Source organism: Meriones unguiculatus, chromosome 14 (genome assembly GCF_030254825.1).
Source record: "Meriones unguiculatus strain TT.TT164.6M chromosome 14, Bangor_MerUng_6.1, whole genome shotgun sequence".
NCBI classification, from domain to species: domain Eukaryota; kingdom Metazoa; phylum Chordata; class Mammalia; order Rodentia; family Muridae; genus Meriones; species Meriones unguiculatus.
The window spans coordinates 30,155,885-30,175,164 of NC_083361.1; the positions used below are offsets into that span (position 1 = coordinate 30,155,885).

The following is a 19,280-nucleotide window of genomic DNA, read 5'->3' on the forward strand; positions in this document are numbered from 1 at the left end:
TTTTATGGGCATTGGTACTTTGCCTGCATGTGTGTCTGTGTGAGCGTGTGGGAGCTCCTGGAACTGGAGTTGCAGACAGCGTGAACTGTCATGTGGGTGATGGAATTGAACCTGGGTCCTCTGGAAGACCCAGCCAGTGCCCTTAATCATTGAGCCATCTCTCTAGCCCCAAAGAATCTGGACTTCTATTCCTCTGGTCACCGGTCTGTTTCCCATACTTCCACAGCTCACACACGTCTATTCTACTCCTTAGAAGAGTGACTTCCTTTTGTTACAAACACACCCATACCTTTGCTTAGTGGTGTGTGTGTGTGTGTGTGTGTGTACACAAGCATGGGCCCATGGAGCCTGGAAGGTGTCTTCCTCAGCTGCCCTCTTGCTTCTTTCTCTCTCTTTCTTTCTTTGAGGCAGGATCTCCAACTGAATCCAGAGCTCCCCATTTGCATCACTGCTTGGCCATTAAGTTCATCCTTCTAAGCTAGCATTGTAAACCCGGCCAGGTGGGCCCTGCAGATCCAAACACAAATCTCCATGCTTCAGAGCCAGCAGTTTACCCAGGGAGCTGTCTTTCTAGCCCTAAGGCTATTTTGTTTTAAACTATAAGGAGTCCCTAGGTCACCCAGTAGCTTCCCAGCCCCATCTCCTGCCTTCACTGGGTAGAGGCAGCCAGGCTTGGTCTTCGTAGAGCCCAGCACACCCTATTAGGACTCTCCTAACACCCCTAAGAGGCGCTCATTGTGAGGAGGCAGCCCTTGAGATAAAGGGAGAATACACAATTTGCCCTTCTTCCCCCGCTTTATCCCCAACGCTAAGTTTCCCAATGCACATGCTCAGTACCTTCCCAAGCCCTGGTGAGCCTGCTGGCTCATCTATGGCAACCTGCTTGGCAACCTGCCTGGCAACAGAGTTGTTGGGCCAAGGCCCTAAGCTGTCAGGTGAGGCAGAGACTGGGGCAAGGCCGAGGTCTAGGCTGGATTTGGGGTTTTAGGTAAGTCCCTTTGGGGTCAGACTGGTGGCTTTGGGCAGAGGTAGACCCTAAGAAGTCGTAGGTGGCAGATGGCCCTGATTTAGTCCTGCAGGTGCCAGGCTGCGGGGGAGTCCGTGGCTTCTGGTGGGGGGTCAGGTAGTCACGGCCGGGTGTATAATGAGAACAGGCATAACTCCAGGAGTCCCTGGCACTGGGGAGGAGGGCGGAGATAAAATCCAGTTGGAGCTGAGCTGCCAGGTGTTTCCCGGGGTTCACCTCTGGAGAGGTAACAGGCTGTGAGCGCGCGTCTGAAGGACACTCAGAGCGGGCTTTCTTTAAGCTTCCAGCCCGCCCCAGCTCCCGAGGGACGTTCTGAGATAGGTGCTCCAAAGGGGAAATGGGTATGTGTGGGAACCTTGGCGTGTGTCTTCTGCTGGGCCGAGGCTACAGCTGTGACGCCTGTGTTTGCTCCAGGTGAGTGCTCTGAGGGCCATGCAGCCCTCTTCCAGGCCTGGGCTGCTTCTGCCCAAATACTGCAGTGTGGCCACAACCCTGGAAGCCCCTGACCTGGATGGTGCTGCACCATCTTCCGACCTGTCCTTCACCTGTCCCTTTGCCACGCAAGCACCCCGGCTGCCTACATGCTGCACATTCCCCAGGTACCAGTCTCTGTCACCCATCTTTCCTTTGTCCTGTTCCTGGCCCTAATGGCACTTGGATGTCCTCAACTGGCTGGGATTTCCCAAAATAGCATCTCCAGAAAGCCCTCTAAAGTGTGACTATGAGAGGACAAAGGAACTTCAGTCTATAGCAAGATCTATGGATCAGTCTGCCTGGGATAGGGCCACCACAGCCTAGATGCTCAACTTAGCTTTTTTAAAATTTATTTTAAGTGTATGGGTGTTTTGCCTGCGTATCTCTGAGCACTGCATGCATACAGTACCCGAGGAGGCCAGAAGGGGGCAGTGGATCTGCTTGAACAGAAGTCACATAGGGAAAAGTGTTAGCCTTGTGGGTACTGGAAACTAAATTCTGGCCCTCTGCAAGTTTCACAACCACTTAACCACGGAACCATCTCTCCAGGCCATTGTTCGAGTTCTTAATTTATTTGTTTGCATCACCTTGTTCAAGGCTGAGTTAAGCATCTTTATATTCAAGTTTGCATAAAAAACAGTGTTTAAAAAAAACCCAGACCCTCTTGGGCTGCAGAGGTTATTCTGCACTAAAGCATGCATACTGCTCTCAAAGAAGACATGAGTTTAATTCCTAGCACCCATATCAGGTGGCTCACAAACACCTGTAACTCCATTTCCGGGGAATCTGAACACACACACACACTTCAAAAAGTAAAATAAATATTTGAATTAAAAAAAAAAAATTCTGGGCAGTGGTGGAGCAGGCCTTTAATCCCAGCACTTTAATTCTGTCAGAGACAGGCGGATCTTTGAGTTTGAGGCCAGCCTTGTCTATAGAGAGAGTTCCAGGACAGCTAGGACTACACAGAAACATCTTGTCTCAGAAAAACCAAACCAAACAACTCAAAGGACAGATCCCTTATTCTGCTACTGCCCCAGGCCAGAGAGCCCTGCCACTCAAGCCTTCAACTACTCCCCAGTCCCTTCATGAGCTACTCTGCACTTCCACCTCCCTCTGATCCCTGGAGCTTTCAGTTTGGTTCCCTCATCATTTCAGTACCTCATTCCAGAATCCCACACTGTCTTGGGACTCATCTCCCAGTTCTTCTCTTGAGCATTCATTAACATGAGTATGCGAGCCGGTTTCATTTTGGTCATTGTGAAACAATGCCCAGCCCCCAAAATGCCTTCTGTGACCTTCACTTTCTGCTACCTCCAGAGGTTTAGCTGGTCTTACAGGATGCTATAGATTGCCACATTCTCCCTGGATTTCGGCTGCACATGCCCTTATTCTCCTCATGCAGTGAATCTCCTCAGACTCAGGTTTGGTTCTTACTGTCTTTGCTTTCTATTTCACTCATGTATTTATCTGGGTGGGGACACACACCATAGCTCACTCATGGAGGTCAGAGGACAACCTTTCATAACGTGGGGTCTGGGGGTCGAACTCAGATCATGAGGCAAGTACATTCACCCTCTGAGCCTTTTCTATAGTCCTACTGATGTTTTTAGGGTTTCGTGTTCACCCTTGATTTCATTTGCTTTTCCTAGGTGTATCTCTTGTCACCCATGTTTCCACACTGTCGAGAGGCCGTGGCAGGGGCTTAGCTGGCTGGGAAGAGTCGGAGATGCCACTGGCCCCCAGGTCCTGGCCAGAAGGGAACCAGGTGGCTTTTATTACCTGGCTCAGATAAAGGCTGCTCCAGAGGCAAGTGCTTCTCCCATGTTCCTCAAACACGGGTTCCTCTGGAGACCTCTGTTGCACCTGATGGGTCTTAGCTGTATACGTTCCAAAGTTTGCTTTCCTGGCTAAGTTTCGAGGGCTTTGTGGTGAAGTGCCACAGAACGAGCAGCTTAAGTGACAGAAACCCATTGTCTCCCATTTCTTGAGGCTTCCATTTCTCCAGGCATTTCAAGGTTGGCTCTAAGGGCTGTAAGGAAGAGTCTGTTTCCTGCCCGACTTGTAGTTTCCGGTATTTGCTCAAAATCCTTGAGTTTCCTAGGCTTGCATCACCTTGATCTCTGCCTTCAACTTGACATGGCTTTCCCACTGAATATTATCTATTCAGATTTCCTTTCTCCAGAGAATTTTTTTTATTTATGTGTATATGTGTCTCACTGTATGTATATGTGCATAGGCCAGAAGAGGGCATTGGATCTCCTGAAGCTGGACCTACAGGTGATTGATTGTGTGCTGCCTGACTTGGGTGCTGGGATCTAAACCCAGGTCCTCTAAAAAACAGGAAGTGTTTAACCACTGAGCCATCCTCCCAGCCCCTCAAGTTTCTTCTTGGCATAAAGACATCAGTCAGAAGGACCTACCATGCTCACTGTGACTTCATCTTAACTAATTATACCTGCAATGGCCTGATTCCTAGAAACAGATCACATGCTGGGGTAGTGGGACCAAGGCTTGAATACGTCAACTTGTAGAAGAGGGAATTGAGCCCTTAGCATCGAGAAACATGTACACTGGCTGTTCAGGAAGATTCAGTGTTGAATTACAGGCATGAGCCTGAGAGAAACAGGACAGACTGTGTACTTCCCACATTTGAGCACACTTGCTCTCATACACAAAATCTTGTTCCTGAAATGCCAGGAGCCAGGCCTGACCTCTACGTCAGTGGTAACCTATTTCTTTTGGACTTCTTTTTTCTTTTTTGAGACAGGGTAACAAACCTTGGGCTGGCCTAGACTCACTTTATAGACCAGGCTGGCCTTGAACTCATAGAGATCCACCTGCCTCTGCCGCCCAAGTGTGGCTTTCTCTTCTTAAAATTAGTTTTATATTATGTGTGTGTTTTGTCTGCGTGAATGTAAGTGTACTGTGTGTGCATGTAACGCCAACACAGGCCAGAAGAGGACATCAGATCCTCCCTAGAACTGAAGTTACAAACAGTTGTGAGCTGCCCTTTGGGAGCTGGGAACCAGACTTGGGGTCATTGCAAGAGTAGCAAGTGCTCTTAACCACTGAGCGATCTCTTGGATCCAAGTTTTAATTTTTTGAGCTAGGACCTCATATATCCCAGGATGCCTTGAACTTTGACTTTCTGATCCCCCTGCGCTCAAGTGCTGTCAGTACAGGCTTTACTGCCATGCTTGGGTTACACACTGAACCACCAGGGACAGAACCCACGGTCCTGCACATACTAAGTATGCTCTCTGCTATGTACCCAGCTCCAGGACTTTTCCTTTGGAGTCAGACTTTGTGAATATGGTTTCATGTGTGTGTGCACACGTTCATGTGTGTACACATGCTATGGCAGGTGGGTGAAAGCCAGAGGAAGACGAGGGGAGTCAGTTCTCTCAGTTTTGGGTTCTGGGAATTGAACTCAGTTGGCCAGGTACAATTGCAAGCACCTTTCCTGACTGAGCCATCTTCTTTTCCCCTTCTTTCTCTTTTCTTTCTTTCTTTCTTTCTTTCTTTCTTTCTTTCTTTCTTTCTTTCTTTCTTTCTTTCTTTCTTTCTTTCTAAACTGGGTCTCAGTCTGTAGCCACGGCTGCCCTGGAACTTGATATGTAACTCAGCATGGCCTGGAAGTCAGTATAAAGTTCAGTATAAAGCCCTGGCTGACCCCAAACTGCATCACCATACTGTTCCTCTGTTGTATTTATTTAATTTTAAGATTTATGTGTCTAAGTGCTTTGTCTGTGTGGTGGCTTGAATGAGAATGTCCCTCCCCCCATAGGCTCATATATTTGAGTGCTTGGTCCTCATTTGGTGGAACGGTTTGGGAAGGATCGGTAGAGAAGGCCTTGTTGGAGGTGTGTCGTGGGGAAGGCGGGGCTTGAGGTTTCAAAAGCCTATGCCATTTTCAGCTCTTCCTGCCTTGTGCCTGTGAATCAAGATGTAAGCTCTCAGTTACTGCTTCAGCACCATGCCTGCCTGCATGCTGCCATGCTCCCCACCATGGGGACTCTGTGCTTGAACCATCTGAAACTGCAAGCCCAAAACACTTTCTTTTATAAGTTGCCCTGGTCATGGTGTTTTATCAAGATGTTAGAGAAGTAACTAAGACAGCCTGCATGTATGTGTATGCCTGGTGGCCACAGAGGCCAGAAGAGGGTGTCAGATCCCCTGGAACTGGAATTATGGATAGTTGTGAGGCACCATGTGAGTGCTGGGAACCAAACTCTGGAGCTCTGCAAGGACAGCCAGTCTTAATTACTGAACCATTTCCTTAGGCCCTAATGTCAAATCTTACTGTTTTCTTTCCATAGTTGGAGAGGCGGGGGGCCCTGGTTGTGGAATTTGAGGCTCCCCTTGTCACAGGCCTAAAGCTGCCAACCCAGCAGCAGAGAGTGGTATTTCCAGAAGATGTCATTCAGTTTTCACCATCCGTGTCACACTCACTGCAACCAGGGGACAAGGTGCTGGCACTTTGGGAACCGGAGCAACAGCAGTATGGCCCAGGCATTGTTCTCTTGGGCTTGAAGAAACAAAAAGGCCAAAGAGGTAAGGAGGCACAAACAAGCCTCCTTGGCCCTGTGGCCGTGGGGGAGGTACGCCATGGGGGGAAGGCGCACTGCTGGCGGTCAGAGCTCAAGGGTCTCAGAGCCACAGCCCTATCCTCCAGGCTTATGTTCTATTTGCTATCAGGGAGGGTAGACGCTGGTAGCTTGTGTCTGTAATGCTAGCACTCAGAAAGCTGAACCGGAGGATTGCTATAAGTTTGATGCAGCCTAGGCAATACAAGTTTCTAAAAAATCCAAAAAGTGGAGGCTGGAGAGATGGCTCAGTAGTTAACAGCACTTGCTGTCCTTGCAAAGGACCCAGGTTCAGTTCCCAGCATCCATGGAGGCTTACATCCTCTATAACTCCAATCCCAGGGGATCCAATACCCTCTTCTGGGCCCCTACCATGTATGAATGTGATACACACACATATAGTCAGGCAAAACCACATACACAGAGTAAAAATTAATAAAAATATTTAGGAAACAAAGCAATAGGAAACCAGAAAGTATAAGATGAAACAAGGGAAACAACCTGAAACCACCGTGTATGTTACCTAAACCACAGCATGAGCATGAGCTGGGTATGATGTTGTATCTGTAATTTCAGTGCTCATGAGGCTGAGGCAGGAGGATCAGGAATCTGCAGGCAGCCCAGTGACACAATGAGCACAATGAAACCGTCTCAAAAACTCTAACAAAGCAAACAAAGACCTTATTGTGTGTGGTGGGGGAAGAGAAGCACTATAGAGTCATGGGAGGCTCAGCTCCCATCACTCACCAAGTCCTTCAGGGACTGACAATCTCTTTGTACCAACCAACCAGCACAGCTCTGCTGAAGCTGCATTTTGGTTCCGAAAGAAAACCAGGGCCTTCAAAGTCATCTTTGGCCAAGGAGGCAGCAAGGTGGCAGTAAATTCTCCAGAACTGATGGTCAGTGTGGTACAGAAGGGGACATTCCCACAGTGGCCCACGAAGATCCAGGAAGAGCAGAGGGGTGGGGCTGAGGTTTTGGCTTTGGGGATTCCAAGAATCAGGAATTAAAAAAACAAAACAAAAACCAAAATAAAACAAACAAAAAAACCAGTCTCCCATTTCTGTTCATAGCATCTAAAGAAGAAATCACTGTTCACTTCTGGAATGGCAAGACAACTGAGGTACCTCTAGACAAGGTCAGGTGGGTGCCCCCCACTGTCTGGAAGAAGGCTGTGGAGAGACTACAAACATGTCAGACCAGGGATTGTCACAGTTCTTGTCTCTGGGCACCTCACTGCTCTCAGCTGGGACCCAACACAGGATACAGCGCACACAGGCCTCCTTTGAACGTGTCCTCCTTATGCCCTCTCTGTCTCTCCTGTGCCCACTGCCAGCTTCTGTATAGGAGCAGCTGCCCTATGGTGGGGCCTAGCTGGTGGCCTCTAACTAGCACCTCAGAGCTCACAACCAGAAAACTCCCAGAGCCAGAGCAGAAGCCCACGGCTTCTCTACAAGGTCCCAAAGAGGAGGCACTAGAAATGTTCAATTCTAATATGCCCTCCTCCGAGGAAGAGAATTCAGAGAGTCACCTGGAGATGCGACTGCCCCAGAGACAGATGGTAAGCAGGGCAGTCAACACTGACCCCACCCTTTCTGAGAAGACTCTGCGGCAGTACAGCCCCTGCCAGCCTGGGTGGAGGTACTGGAGGAGGAACGGGCCTGAGCCTCCCCCCGGAAAGTCAGGTATGTTATACCAGGTGTGTCGCTAGCTTCCCAGGCAGCAGTGAGAGGCTGCATGGGTCTCCTGGGAATCTGCTGCACTCTGGTGGCTTGTAAGTCATGTATGGGAAGCAAGCTGTGGGGGGAGACTGTCAGCTGAAGGAAGTGGTGGCTTCCACCCAAACAAGAGAGGACGGGTTGATCCTTGTGCTCTGATCTACACCTCAGTAAGAGAGGGGGAGCACTGCCTTTTGCTGCTTGTTTTACTACAGATCCAGTGGCCACCCCTGGCTTCAACTTGAGCTGAGGACTATATGGAGCATACCTTGGTAGGCTGGAGGAGATGCTTGTTATCCCCCACCTCCTCCCTATCCTATCTAAATTCCCATCAGATTGCCTAGGTGAGGCAGCTGCATGAGGAAGCTGGCCTGGGCTGGACTCTGGAGGCCTGTTGTCACTGATCCACTGTGTAAGGATCTGTGTGGTAGGATATACTATGCTCTGAGAGTTAAGAACACCATTGCTGAGGGCTTAGGGGCCGCCAGGCACTGTGTAAGACCCATTGCAGGTCCTTGTCTGAAGCCACTGGCTTGTTTTTAGAACAGCTGCTTAGCCAGAGGACTATTCAGCCTGTGAGCACTCTCCACAGGAGTAAATGTTCAGTTCCAGGAAACTGAGATCTTGTTTCTACTTTCTTGGGTGAATCCTCTTAGACCCCAGGGTTGGGCACAAATCAGGGCAGCTATATATTCAGCTATATATATTTAACTAAAAAAAAAAAAAAAAAAGCTGGAGTTGTAAATAAAATTGGTGTTATGCTATATACTGTTTATTGTTAGCCCTATAATTATTATGGCAGTATTATATAACCTGTTTTCACAATTAGTAAGACACAGACATCTGTTAGATTTTATAATTGCTTTATTTACCTTGGGCGGGGCAGACATTTCTACCTATGCTATCTCAATAACCTCGCCATCCATCTCAGCCCCCATCCAATGCCATCTGCCTTAACCACTCCCATCTGGGCTACCTTCCATCCATAACCTTATAAATACTTGCTCATATTTTTCATCTTGATGTTTCTTCTTACGCCATTCTTGGAGTCTTTTCTCCCAGCCCACGTGGTTCCTTTTCCATGTTCACCCATTGTGGTCCTCCTTCCTCCTCTCTTCCTGTCCATCGTTTTCCTATCATTTTTCCTGCACTCAAAGCCCAGAAACTTTAGCCACACCTACTCCATTCTGCCCTGCCCAGATTTTAGGAATTTTAATCAACCAATCAGGAATAATGTCTTAGGCAGGTTTACACGACAAGAATAGAGCAATAGCCAAATCTTGTGGGCCAGTAATTAGGATCAAAATATAAGCATCAGACCAACCCCTGACAAGCACACTAGCATCTGAAGGCAGAGGCACGTGGACCTCTGTGAGTTCAAGGCCATCCTGGTCTACAGAGTGAGTCCAGGACAGTAGGGCTACACAGAGAAACCTTGTGACTAGTGCTCCTCCTGAGAACCAGAGTTGTGTGCCCAACATCCACATTAGGCAGCAGCTCACAATCATCAGTTAACTCCAGCTCCAGAGGATCTGACACCCTGTTCTGGCCTCCACACGTACCCACATATGTATGACATACACTCACATAGATATACAAACGTATACATGAATAAAAATGATTTATTTGTTTTGTTTTTCAAGACAGGGTCTCTTGGTATAGCCCTGGCTACCCTGGAACTCACAATGTAGACCAGGCTGTTCTCAAACTCAGAGAGCCATCTGCTTCTACCTCCCAAGTGCTGGAATTAAAGGTGTGTATCACCACTGCCAGGCTAAAAATGAATCTTAAAAAAAAAAAGGAAAATAATTCTAATAATTAATTATAAAGAAGAAAAATGTATCTTTTGGATCTTTGGTGTTTTGTTGCAGTACAGGAAAAAATTAATTTCTGGAGCTGACCCACTGAGTATCATCAGGAATATCCTAAATCTACATAGAGAATGTTCTAGACAGAGGTGGGGGTGGGGGCTGGGGAAAGGACCATCCCCAGATATTTCTTCCTTTTTAGCTCTATTCCCAAGAAGTCCCATCCGCTGCTGTTTTTGTTCTCTGCAGCTTTGACAGGGTCTGGTTCTGTAGCCCACACTAGCCGTGTTCTAGGATCATAGGTGAGAGCCACCATGCAGATGTGGTACTGCCTGTCATAGTCAAGTGGCTGACATGACTGATGTGCATAAGGCCATGTGTTAGCCAGGGCTAGAGACAACAGTAGGTGAGAGAGCTTTTCCTTTCCAGGTTTGCATCCTTGTAAGGAAATGTAATGTCTGGCTTCTAAATACAATTGGTATTTAATCAGTACTAAACACCAACACTCCCATCAGACAGTACTTGCTATCAGTCTGTCAAGTTCCAGAAGTCCTCTGATTATGTGGGTCCTCTGTCCTCCACACACGGCTTTATGCTTTCCCTTATGTGGATACTAAGCTAGAAAGAGAAGAAAAGCTGTTACCCACTGTTGTCTCCAGCACCAGCCCCACTCACTAATCTTGGTTTAGGAACAAGACATTGCCACAACAAGAAAAAAGCCAAGGACAACCAACAGGACAGATTGCAAACTTCAGTAGTGCGGACTACCCAGGAGCTAGCTCTGAAAGCCACCAACATGAAACCGTGATGCAGACTCAACCAGAAGCTGAACACAGACAACAAAGTCAAGGCATTGGGACAACCAGAGGAACAATTCCCTTCGAAGAAAAGCCCTGGGCATCTGGGTAAAGCAGAATGTCCGGGCAGGGCACTGGAGGAACTCCTTAAGTAGTTCTTTCTGGGGTCATATTCTGTTTGAGGATTGTGAAACAATGGCTCCTTTCCAGAAAACCACACATATGCACTGTCTTGAATAAGTCAGAAGGCTTACTCACAAAGTCCATCCCAGGCTTCCAGGAATATGTGCAGTAACATGTTCCCAGCACCCAACTCAGACAGTTCACAACCACCTGTAACTCCAGCTCCACAGGATCAGATCCCCTTCAGGATTCTGAGGGTACCTAAACTCACAGGTGCACAAGTCCACATACACAGTTTAAAAAACTGGGGCTGGAGATGACTTGTTGGTTAAGAGCATTTGTTGCTCCAGCAGAAGACCCAGTTTGGTTCCAGCACTCACACGGCAATTCACAACCATCTTCTGGCCTTCATAGGTACCAAGTACACACGTGGTACACATACATACATTTAGGCAAAATACTTGCGCACATAAAAAAATCTTAAGAAGCAAGCTAGACATTGTGGCTCATACCTATAAATACCAAGATTTGGGAAGCTGAGGCTGGAAGATTGTTTCAAGTCTGAAGTCAACCTAGGTGACACAGGCTCATCTACAGAGTGAGATTCTGTCTCATCTTAAAAAAGAAAACAGAAACAAAACAAAAATTTTAAAAATTACAACCAGCATATACGATTTAAGATTGTTCTCTTACAGGAAGTTAAAGGATAATAAAGTCAACACTTGAAAAGGGGTTATAAGAAGCAGCTGACAGAACCTTCTACAGAAGAAGGCTGAGCAGGGACAGGCAAGTGTCTAATACCAACTGCTTCCTTGAGATCTCCTGTAGGTTAGCAGCATTCGCAAGAACCTGTTGTGAGGGGCACAGGAGACTGTGGTCTTGCACTGGAGCTCCCTGGCAGTGGCTTGATGAACTGCTTAGGATGCCTATTCACAGAAGGGACAGGCTGTGCCCACTTCTTTGGGCAAATGCATCTCATCTCCACTGTCTTCTCGTAAAGCCTACAAATGTAGATGGTGAACACTGTGTTTCTTTCTTTTTAATACCAATAAAATGAATTCTTTTTATTTCCAAATCTCTCCCTTTATTATCATAGTTAACACTTTCTTAGAAAGCTAGTAATAAAAGCAGCTGTTCAGACAGCACCGTTACATTATTGTTTTCAGGCACACAAGGACGGGGGACTTTTACAATTTCAATTTAAAATGATCTTGAAAGAGACAGACTCCAGTTCATTAAAACCAGGATTGATGTATCATTATTAAGACAATTATAAGGTGGTTTTATTCTTCTTGCTACTTAAAAAGAGTAAAATGATCAACGTCATATGGGAAAGACCAAGTCCACACTTTGTCCTGGGTCAACTGCAACCACGTGAGTCTTCTTGGTGACGGAGTTTGAGCCCACGGTGACAGAATAGGTCCCTGGGTACACTTCTATGTAGAGGTCCTTAGAGACGTTGTCAATCTGGAAGGAAAAGAGGTTCGGTGGTTTAAAGACTGAGCTCAGAGCCACTTCAGCATCTCCACCAGGCTGTCCTGTGTGCCAGAGGTAGGGCAAAACGTACAGATATGGGGTCCTGCTCTCAAAGCAAAGCTTGGTCACATGATAGCACTGTTGTTTTGGTGACTTTTAGCCTTTATACTCATTGCCTTGTTTCTAAATCTGTGAGAATACCTATGTCACGAACAAGCATGTGAAAACTTTGTAAACGACATACTGAATTATAAAAAGAATACACCCCGAGGTGTGGTTGCTCAAATCTTAAATCCTAGCACTCTGGAGAGAGAGGCAGGCAGATCTCTGAGAGCTGGAGGCCAGCCCGATCTACACAGAGAATTCTAGGACAGCAAGGGTTAAACAGAGAAAGACCCTGACTTGAAAAACCCAAAAAAGAAAAGAAAAGAAGAAAAGAAGAAGAGGAAGAAGGAAAGGAAGTAGTAGTAGTGGTGGTGGTGGTGGAGGAGAGGGAGGAGGAGGAAGCAGCAGCAGTAGAAACAGCAGCAGTACACCCACTAGGTGAAGTAGAAGTCAGGCAAAGGGAAAGGGTAAAAGCTACTGCTTGGGGATCAGATGTAGAAAATGGCACCTCTGAGTAGCGACTGGCAAGACTAACAAGAATGGCTCTTTTAAATGTTTGCTAGACTCCCTTCAGAAACAGGAGGCATTGCTTCTCTCCCAAAGCTAATAACGTGAATAGATACCCTCTGTCACTGAAATACTTATTTGGAAAACAGGCTTTTTTATGTTGCAAAGCCCTGAAAGATGGAGTTGATGGGATGGTGTTCAACGCTGAACTAAGTGCAAACCATCCTTCAAGGCTAGACTTTCTATCTGGCTGGGACGTGGTTCAGGCATGTGCCCTGGAAGGGTATGGGCCTTTGTTCACATAGCAAAATGGCAAAGTCACAAGCCAGGAGAGAGGAGGTAAGAGTCAAAGTGCATCTAGGTTGAGCCGGGCATGGTGATCATACCTTTAATCACATAACTTGGGAGGAAGAGGCAGGGGGATCTCTGAGTTCAAGGCCAGCCTGGTCTAGCCAATGAGTTTCAGGCCAGCCAGTTTCAGGCTACATAGAAAAACCCTGTCTCAAAGAAAAACAAACAAAAAACCCAAACAACAACAAAAACACATCCATGTTGCTACTTCATGTCTGCTCAAGGCTTGGAAGGAACCAAAGGCAGTTGTCATTTCTTACACCCTGGGAGACTAATGATACTACTGCCCAGCACATCCTGCAGCAGGAATAAAGGAAAGTATTTGTAGTTTCCTCTCACCTTGCCTAGCAGACAGACTTGAGGTCAACACTTTTAAAATCTACCTTATGTTACCCTCTTTACCACTTCTGAAAAACTAAAGGTCTAACACCATTTAACTGACGTGAGGAAGGAAGCAATGCTACCACTGTTTATCAGAGGTCAACTGTGTAAATGTCCAGGGGCCTAAGAATTACAGCTGAGGATATGCTCCGTTCATCTCCAGCATTTTGTGGGGGGGCTGGAGAGATGGTTCAGCAGTTAAGAGCACTGTTTGCTGTTCTTGTAGAGGAGATAGGCGTGGATACTAGAACCCAGATGGTGGCTTACAAAATCCTGTAAATTCAATTCTAGGGGACCTGACACCCTCTTCTGGTCTCTGAGGGTACCAGGCATACATATGGCACACATACATGCAAGTATTCACACACATTAAAAAAAAAAATCCATCTCTAACACTGGAACAACAGGCCAATCAGAATTACCATCAATGGAGATACCATGCCTGACATTGCATTTGTATTAGAAGCAGAATTTTTTAGTTGCTAATAATTCTAGAATGATCTGAATCCTGGCTAGTAACAAACTGTATACAAACAAAAAGGGATTTAGTGTGTCCAAGTTCCTTTCCTCAGAACTCCAGCTCTTCCAAGTCCCAAACAAACTCCCTAGGATTACAGACTACTTACTCCTGGGTCCTGACAGTGAAAAGCTCGTATCTATTTCTATTTTTTTTTTCCACAGACACATTTCAAATGTTTTGGAACTTGGTATTATCACATGTACACATTCTGGAATTCCAGCAATGGGCTGGATTTTACAAGCAGAGGGTTAGGCCCTCCTGCTGCTTCAACAGATGGTGGAATTCTAGCAGGAGCCAATGCCAGCCCAGCTGAGCCTAGGAAGTGAGCTGTGAATACCTCACATTCTTTCCAACCACAAGTATGAGCTGAGGCACAGAGAGCATCCCTCCAACCTCCAGTGAAGGATAGGACACCAAGAAAACAGCACTTTGTACCAAACCAAAATCTTGTGGCCCCTCAAGTGTAAGCCTTCCAATCTGAAGACACTGTAGAGCCCATACAAATGGAACCCACTAAGTAATGGGTCAGCGGGCTTGCAGAAAGGTGGCGAAGCCCAGCACACTTGGGAGTTCTGTACTCACAGGCCAGAATGCCTCTTGAGAACGCTCTGATGTTTGGTAGATGCTTCCTGAACCAACAGATGTCTCTCCTCTGCAGTTTCTCTGTCAAGACAAATATCGATTAGGACCTAAGCTTTGACCTCCAGAAAGCAAAGACATTTTCTTTTATCTTATTAGGTTTACTTCCTATGCCTTTTTTCATTTGTCATCTGTTATTAACGATCTGTTTGGTACATTTAGAAATATTTTTAGTCACATCTTTTCTTTATGTGGGCTTTAGAGTCTGGCAAACTTGAATTGGAGTTGAACTCCCATGTTCTACTACTCACTAGCAGGCTTCTCTTAACTCTTGGTTTCCTGGACTGTAACACAGGGATCCTGGACGGAAGACTGAAATGCTCAAGTTGTGATACTCAATGGACTCTCAGAAACACAGTTTTCTTTCCTGCTTCTAGGGAGTGGTGTTAGCAGGGAACATGGATAAAGCCTTCAGAGGTGCCACTTTTGCACATTACAGGAAAAGAAGACTGGCCATATATGCATCTCACCTAAGCTCTCTAGGAGAGCTCAGACCAAGGTGGAAGGGAATTGCAGGACACATGACTCTTCATAATCCAGAGAGGACATTAAGAATTATTGCAGTCTGCAGTGAGCCTACTCACAAACCCATGCTCACGCCTGTCATTTCTTTCTACATCCCTTTACCATTTCTAAGATGACTTACAGGCTAGAAGTCAGGAGTCAAACTTAGGGACTTGAATCTGGACTTAAATCTGCCATCTTTTAAGTATAACTAAAAAAGTTTTTTTTTTTTTTTTTTTTTTTTAACAAAAATCAAAACAAAAAGCCTACTTCCATTCAATAAACAGAACTTTTGGCTTTTGAATGACAGCACATGTTAAAAGACAATGCATGATATGGGGCCTCTAGCTGTTATCTTTAAGAGTAGAGGACCCATGTCTGGTTCCCAGTGCTCACACTGGGTGGCTCACACCATCTGTTAACTTCAGCTCCAGTGCACACAACATCCTCTTCTAGATTTGCTGGGCCCCTGCGTTCATGTGCACATACCCACACACATATACGTAATTAAAAACAAAGTTGTTGTTGAGACAGTCAATGTTGCCCTGGCTGTCCCGAAATTCTCTATGCAGAACAGGCTGACCTCAAACCCAAGTGCTGGGATTAAAGGCATGCACCATTACTACCTGGCTCAAAAATAAAACCTTTATGTTGGTATAATGTTCTTTTGAAATATATGTACCTTACCCTTGTTTCTTCAAAGGCTGATTTCTGCCCCGCCCCGTCTGGTTTCAATCTGGATATTGCATCGTGATACTTATTCTAAGTATCCTGTCTCAACTGTGTAAATAGGCTAAAATAAAACAACTAGCCACAATGTTGTGCAAAGGGAGGAGCCAGAGGACAGGAAAGAGGGGAGGCGCCAGAGGGCAGGAAATGAGTGGGAAGAGAAGGGGCTAGAGGAGAGCTAGGAGAACAGTGCTGGAGGAGAGATCTTGGAACTATGTGGAGATGGACTGGACATAGTATTTCACAAAAAGCAAGTACAATGTGGGAAATCTAAATGTTAGGAAACTATGAGGGCTTGGAGGTTTAGGATGGAGTAAATATTGCCCAGCATTGTGTTCTAGGTTAATTAAATAAATCATGGTTTCTGTGTGGTGATTTGGTTATATAGCTGTTTAGTACTAACAGCAGCATTACTAAAAAAATATCAATAGTAAATATTAATCCATTTACAGCACCTTTAAAAAAACAATCCTCTTTTGTATTCCTAGATATATATAAGAATATAAGAATATGTGGTTCTTAAGCTCGTCCAAGAATTCTGCAGCCCAGGATTGTAGGTTCAACTGAAGATCCTAGGGTGAAATGAATCATCTTATGTTTTCAGACAAACACCTATTTCTGGAAGTTCTCTGAGGCTATGAAGTGACACATGTCTACTGAGCACGGTAATGCTGAGTCACACAGGCAACTGATGACACAAAATCCCACAGGGACTTCCAAATCAGGGCCTTAACCTTGAGAGGCTGCAGGCAGGGTGTGGAACGACGGAGACATACTTGCTGTTGGCTGTACCCTGTGTCTGAGCACACACGCATCTCTGGAGGCTTCCTTCTGTGGTAACGGTAGACATGGGTTGCCCCTCCTTCCTCTGGCATAGATGAGTAGTATTTCTAGAGAAGTAATGTGAAAGAACACTGAAATATCCTGGCCAAATTTCCAGACTCTCTGATACTTCTGCACAGTAAGGTTTAGGAAAGAAGCAGGAGAAAAAAGGTAAATTACCTACCTGTTCTTTACCTAAGCCTGAGATGGTTAAGACAAGGAAACTGCATTTGGCATGGCTTTGCTGCCATCTGGTGCCTCTATAGGGCAAGAACTCTGACCAACTAAATAAAGGTAGCAGGGATCATGCTCTCTGCTAGGGTAAAGGTTTAACATCTTTGCTTCAATACCAAGTACACACACACCCTTTCCTTTCATCCCGGCAGAGTTGGAGCAACAATTCTGTGCTTACTTTCCAAGTACTCAGACAAGGACAAGGGAAGAATGGAATCATTTCCTTAAGCTGAAGAAACACAGAAGGTTACAAAACATAAACCTAAAAGCCATGTGGCCTTTTGCTCCAGAATTTTCCACAAGGGAGTAGAAGGAGAGAGCTCTCGAGTATAGGAATAACCCAAAAGATCAGAAAAGCTACATTTTTCTTCCTCCTCTTCCAAGTTAACCTTAAATTTGCCCTTGACTATGAGTAATAAAGCTATCATAACATATTATAGGAACAATGTCAAAAGAATGTGATGAGAGGAGTGAGATGCTGGGGAGAGAACTCAGGACATAGACTTAGGACATTTTAAGGTTGCTTTAAAGTTGTGAAGCCAAACCCAGAACGCTTTTCCAAATCTTCAAAAGGCCAAGAAGTTCTGAAGTCCCATTCTGTAACAGGACTGAAGTAGAACATAGCCGAACACCTACAAGAACACCAGTTGGCTAAGCCTCAAAGACAACCATTATTCCTTTGACTGAACCATGAACTAAATGTCTAAGTTACCCATTTGTAGTAGAGCTGAGGTTACAAACTGTTCAATAAGAACCTTAGGACTAATACTAACATCTTATTGGTTGAAATCCTATTCTTGGGTATAGCAGTAGACGCCTGTTATCCTGAGTATTTTTTAACTTCTTTTCAAGGGAAGAGGAAACATCCCCAAGTCTGACTTAACTGTGGAGGTAAAACAAATTAGCCCAACACCCCTCTACACAACTGAAAATGCAGGCGAAGGTCTTTTCTGGTTTGTTTACTGCTGTATCCTCAACAACTACATTTAGGAAATGAGTAAATATCTGTTGGTGGATTCTAACATGGATTTACCATCTGGCTTCATTAACTGAATTAACTACAATCTGCTCATGAAGGCCTGTAGGTCGTGGGACAGTCTGATTCTTACCAAGCACAGATCAGGGGCACAGTGTTAAGTTCACTTACCCCACACTGACTTGAAGCGTAGTCCATGAATTCAGCCATTGTTCTGAAGGAAGCACTAAGGGTTGGACACCTTTCTTCTCTCTATTTGAATAAATGGCAAGTCATAGGTGAAATCTACAATTACCTACTATATATCATTTGAGATATAGCCTTTTTTACTTTTAGAAAAGCTTCTGCAAGCTGGAACTGATAAGAACCTTGTTGAGAAAGAATTTTGACTCAGTAAACCAGACATGCAATTTATCAAGGAACTAACATAATTGTTTGGCTGGCTTCACTTAAAGTAGCAGAAAAGAACTGTTATTGTTGTTTAGGGTTTTTGGGACAAGGTCATGTGTACAAAACGCTGGTACTTGTACTTGATCCTCATTCCCGATCTTCCAAGTTCTGGCACCACGGTAAGAATTCTATTTATTTACTTTTGATGGGGTCTCACTAAGTAGCCCTGGCTGGCCTGAGACTTGCTATGTAGATGAGGCTAATCTCGAACTCAGATCATTCTGCTTCTGCATCCTGAGATTAATGGTGTGCACCACCCCACCCCGAAATAAATACTTTAAAAGTAAATAGAATACTACTACTCCTTTGTTACTCCAAAAGAATTGGTCACATTACACTGTACCCCTTTAATACTAGTACTTGAGCCATGGGCAGGAGTTCAAGGCTAGCCTGGGTTATATAGAATCCTGTGTTAAAAAACAAAAGGTGTCAAAGCAGTTTTCAAAGGACTTTTCCGCACTTTGCCCGGATAGTTGCATTTTTTGGCCTCGGGAGGTTCCCTGCCGACCAGTGAGTGGAGACCTAGAGAATGACTAGACAGTTCCCCAGCTCCCGCCCTCACCTCTCCTAGGAGGCGCTGGAGGTCGGAGACAGACCATCGTTCCTGGTAGGGACCCTGGGGGTAAAGGACCCCGACGCTGCCTCTGGATCGCTCCGGAGAATGCCATTTCACTGCCCTCCTCTTGGCGCGCTCCAGCACTTCCCGCCCCAGACGAGCCGAGCGCTGCAGCGAGCGCCGGTCCAACGCGTTCAGCACCGCGGCCGCCAGACAGTATTCCATGTCTCCCTAGACACACACACAGGGGCACGTCAGCCGCACCCAGGCCCGGATCCTGGCGGAAGCTTCCCCCGCGACCCCAACTCCCGCTTCTGCCGCATCAAGCACTCCAAGACGGTAACCAGACGGCAGAACCCCAGCCCCTCACACTTCCGCCTCCCGGCCCTGGGGACGACCCCTCACCCAGCCGGCTTCTCCAGGCGCATGCGCACAGCGCCTCCTGGACACGCCTTCTGGGTTCCCGCCAGTTGCCAGGATAACCGCTGAGCGTC

General features: G+C 46.1%; 2 protein-coding genes across 3 annotated transcripts; one reads left to right on the top strand and one right to left on the bottom strand.

The window, feature by feature from the left end:
• Window positions 1-913: 913 nt before the first annotated feature.
• Window positions 914-10,424, top strand: C14H11orf16 (chromosome 14 C11orf16 homolog). The gene is made up of 6 exons (XM_021636251.2): window positions 914-988; window positions 1,442-1,626; window positions 3,154-3,310; window positions 5,824-6,058; window positions 7,164-7,775; window positions 10,306-10,424. The coding sequence occupies exons 2-6, from the start codon at window positions 1,460-1,462 to the stop codon at window positions 10,422-10,424; spliced, it is 1,290 nt and encodes a 429-aa protein (XP_021491926.1). The 5' UTR covers window positions 914-988; window positions 1,442-1,459.
• Akip1 (A-kinase interacting protein 1) lies at window positions 9,413-19,261 on the bottom strand. Of its 2 annotated transcripts, XM_060367066.1 has the most exons (6): window positions 19,192-19,261; window positions 18,793-19,017; window positions 17,952-18,032; window positions 16,525-16,638; window positions 14,459-14,539; window positions 9,413-12,003 (listed from the first exon to the last, which is right to left on the bottom strand). In XM_060367066.1, the coding sequence occupies exons 2-6, from the start codon at window positions 19,009-19,011 to the stop codon at window positions 11,860-11,862; spliced, it is 639 nt and encodes a 212-aa protein (XP_060223049.1). In that variant the 5' UTR covers window positions 19,012-19,017; window positions 19,192-19,261; the 3' UTR covers window positions 9,413-11,859. The 2 variants fall into 2 exon arrangements, with proteins under 2 accessions (XP_060223049.1, XP_060223050.1); XM_060367067.1 differs by lacking the exons at window positions 14,459-14,539; window positions 19,192-19,261 and having other exon boundaries at window positions 18,793-19,176.
• Between the last annotated feature and the right edge of the window lie 19 nt (window positions 19,262-19,280).

Bases quoted from the DNA above. Each gene is read 5' to 3' on its own strand.
- C14H11orf16 (XM_021636251.2), top strand. From the start codon at position 1,460: ATGCAGCCCTCTTCCAGGCCTGGGCTGCTTCTGCCCAAATACTGCAGT. The intron at 6,059-7,163 runs GTAAGGAGGCAC...TTCTGTTCATAG, and splicing joins GAAACAAAAAGGCCAAAGAG to CATCTAAAGAAGAAATCACT. The intron at 7,776-10,305 runs GTATGTTATACC...ATCTTGGTTTAG, and splicing joins GCCTCCCCCCGGAAAGTCAG to GAACAAGACATTGCCACAAC.
- Akip1 (XM_060367066.1), bottom strand. From the start codon at position 19,011: ATGGAATACTGTCTGGCGGCCGCGGTGCTGAACGCGTTGGACCGGCGC. The intron at 14,540-16,524 runs GTATGTCTCCGT...TTGTCTTGACAG, and splicing joins CAGGGTACAGCCAACAGCAA to AGAAACTGCAGAGGAGAGAC. The intron at 12,004-14,458 runs GTGAGTACAGAA...TTTTCCTTCCAG, and splicing joins CTCAAGAGGCATTCTGGCCT to ATTGACAACGTCTCTAAGGA.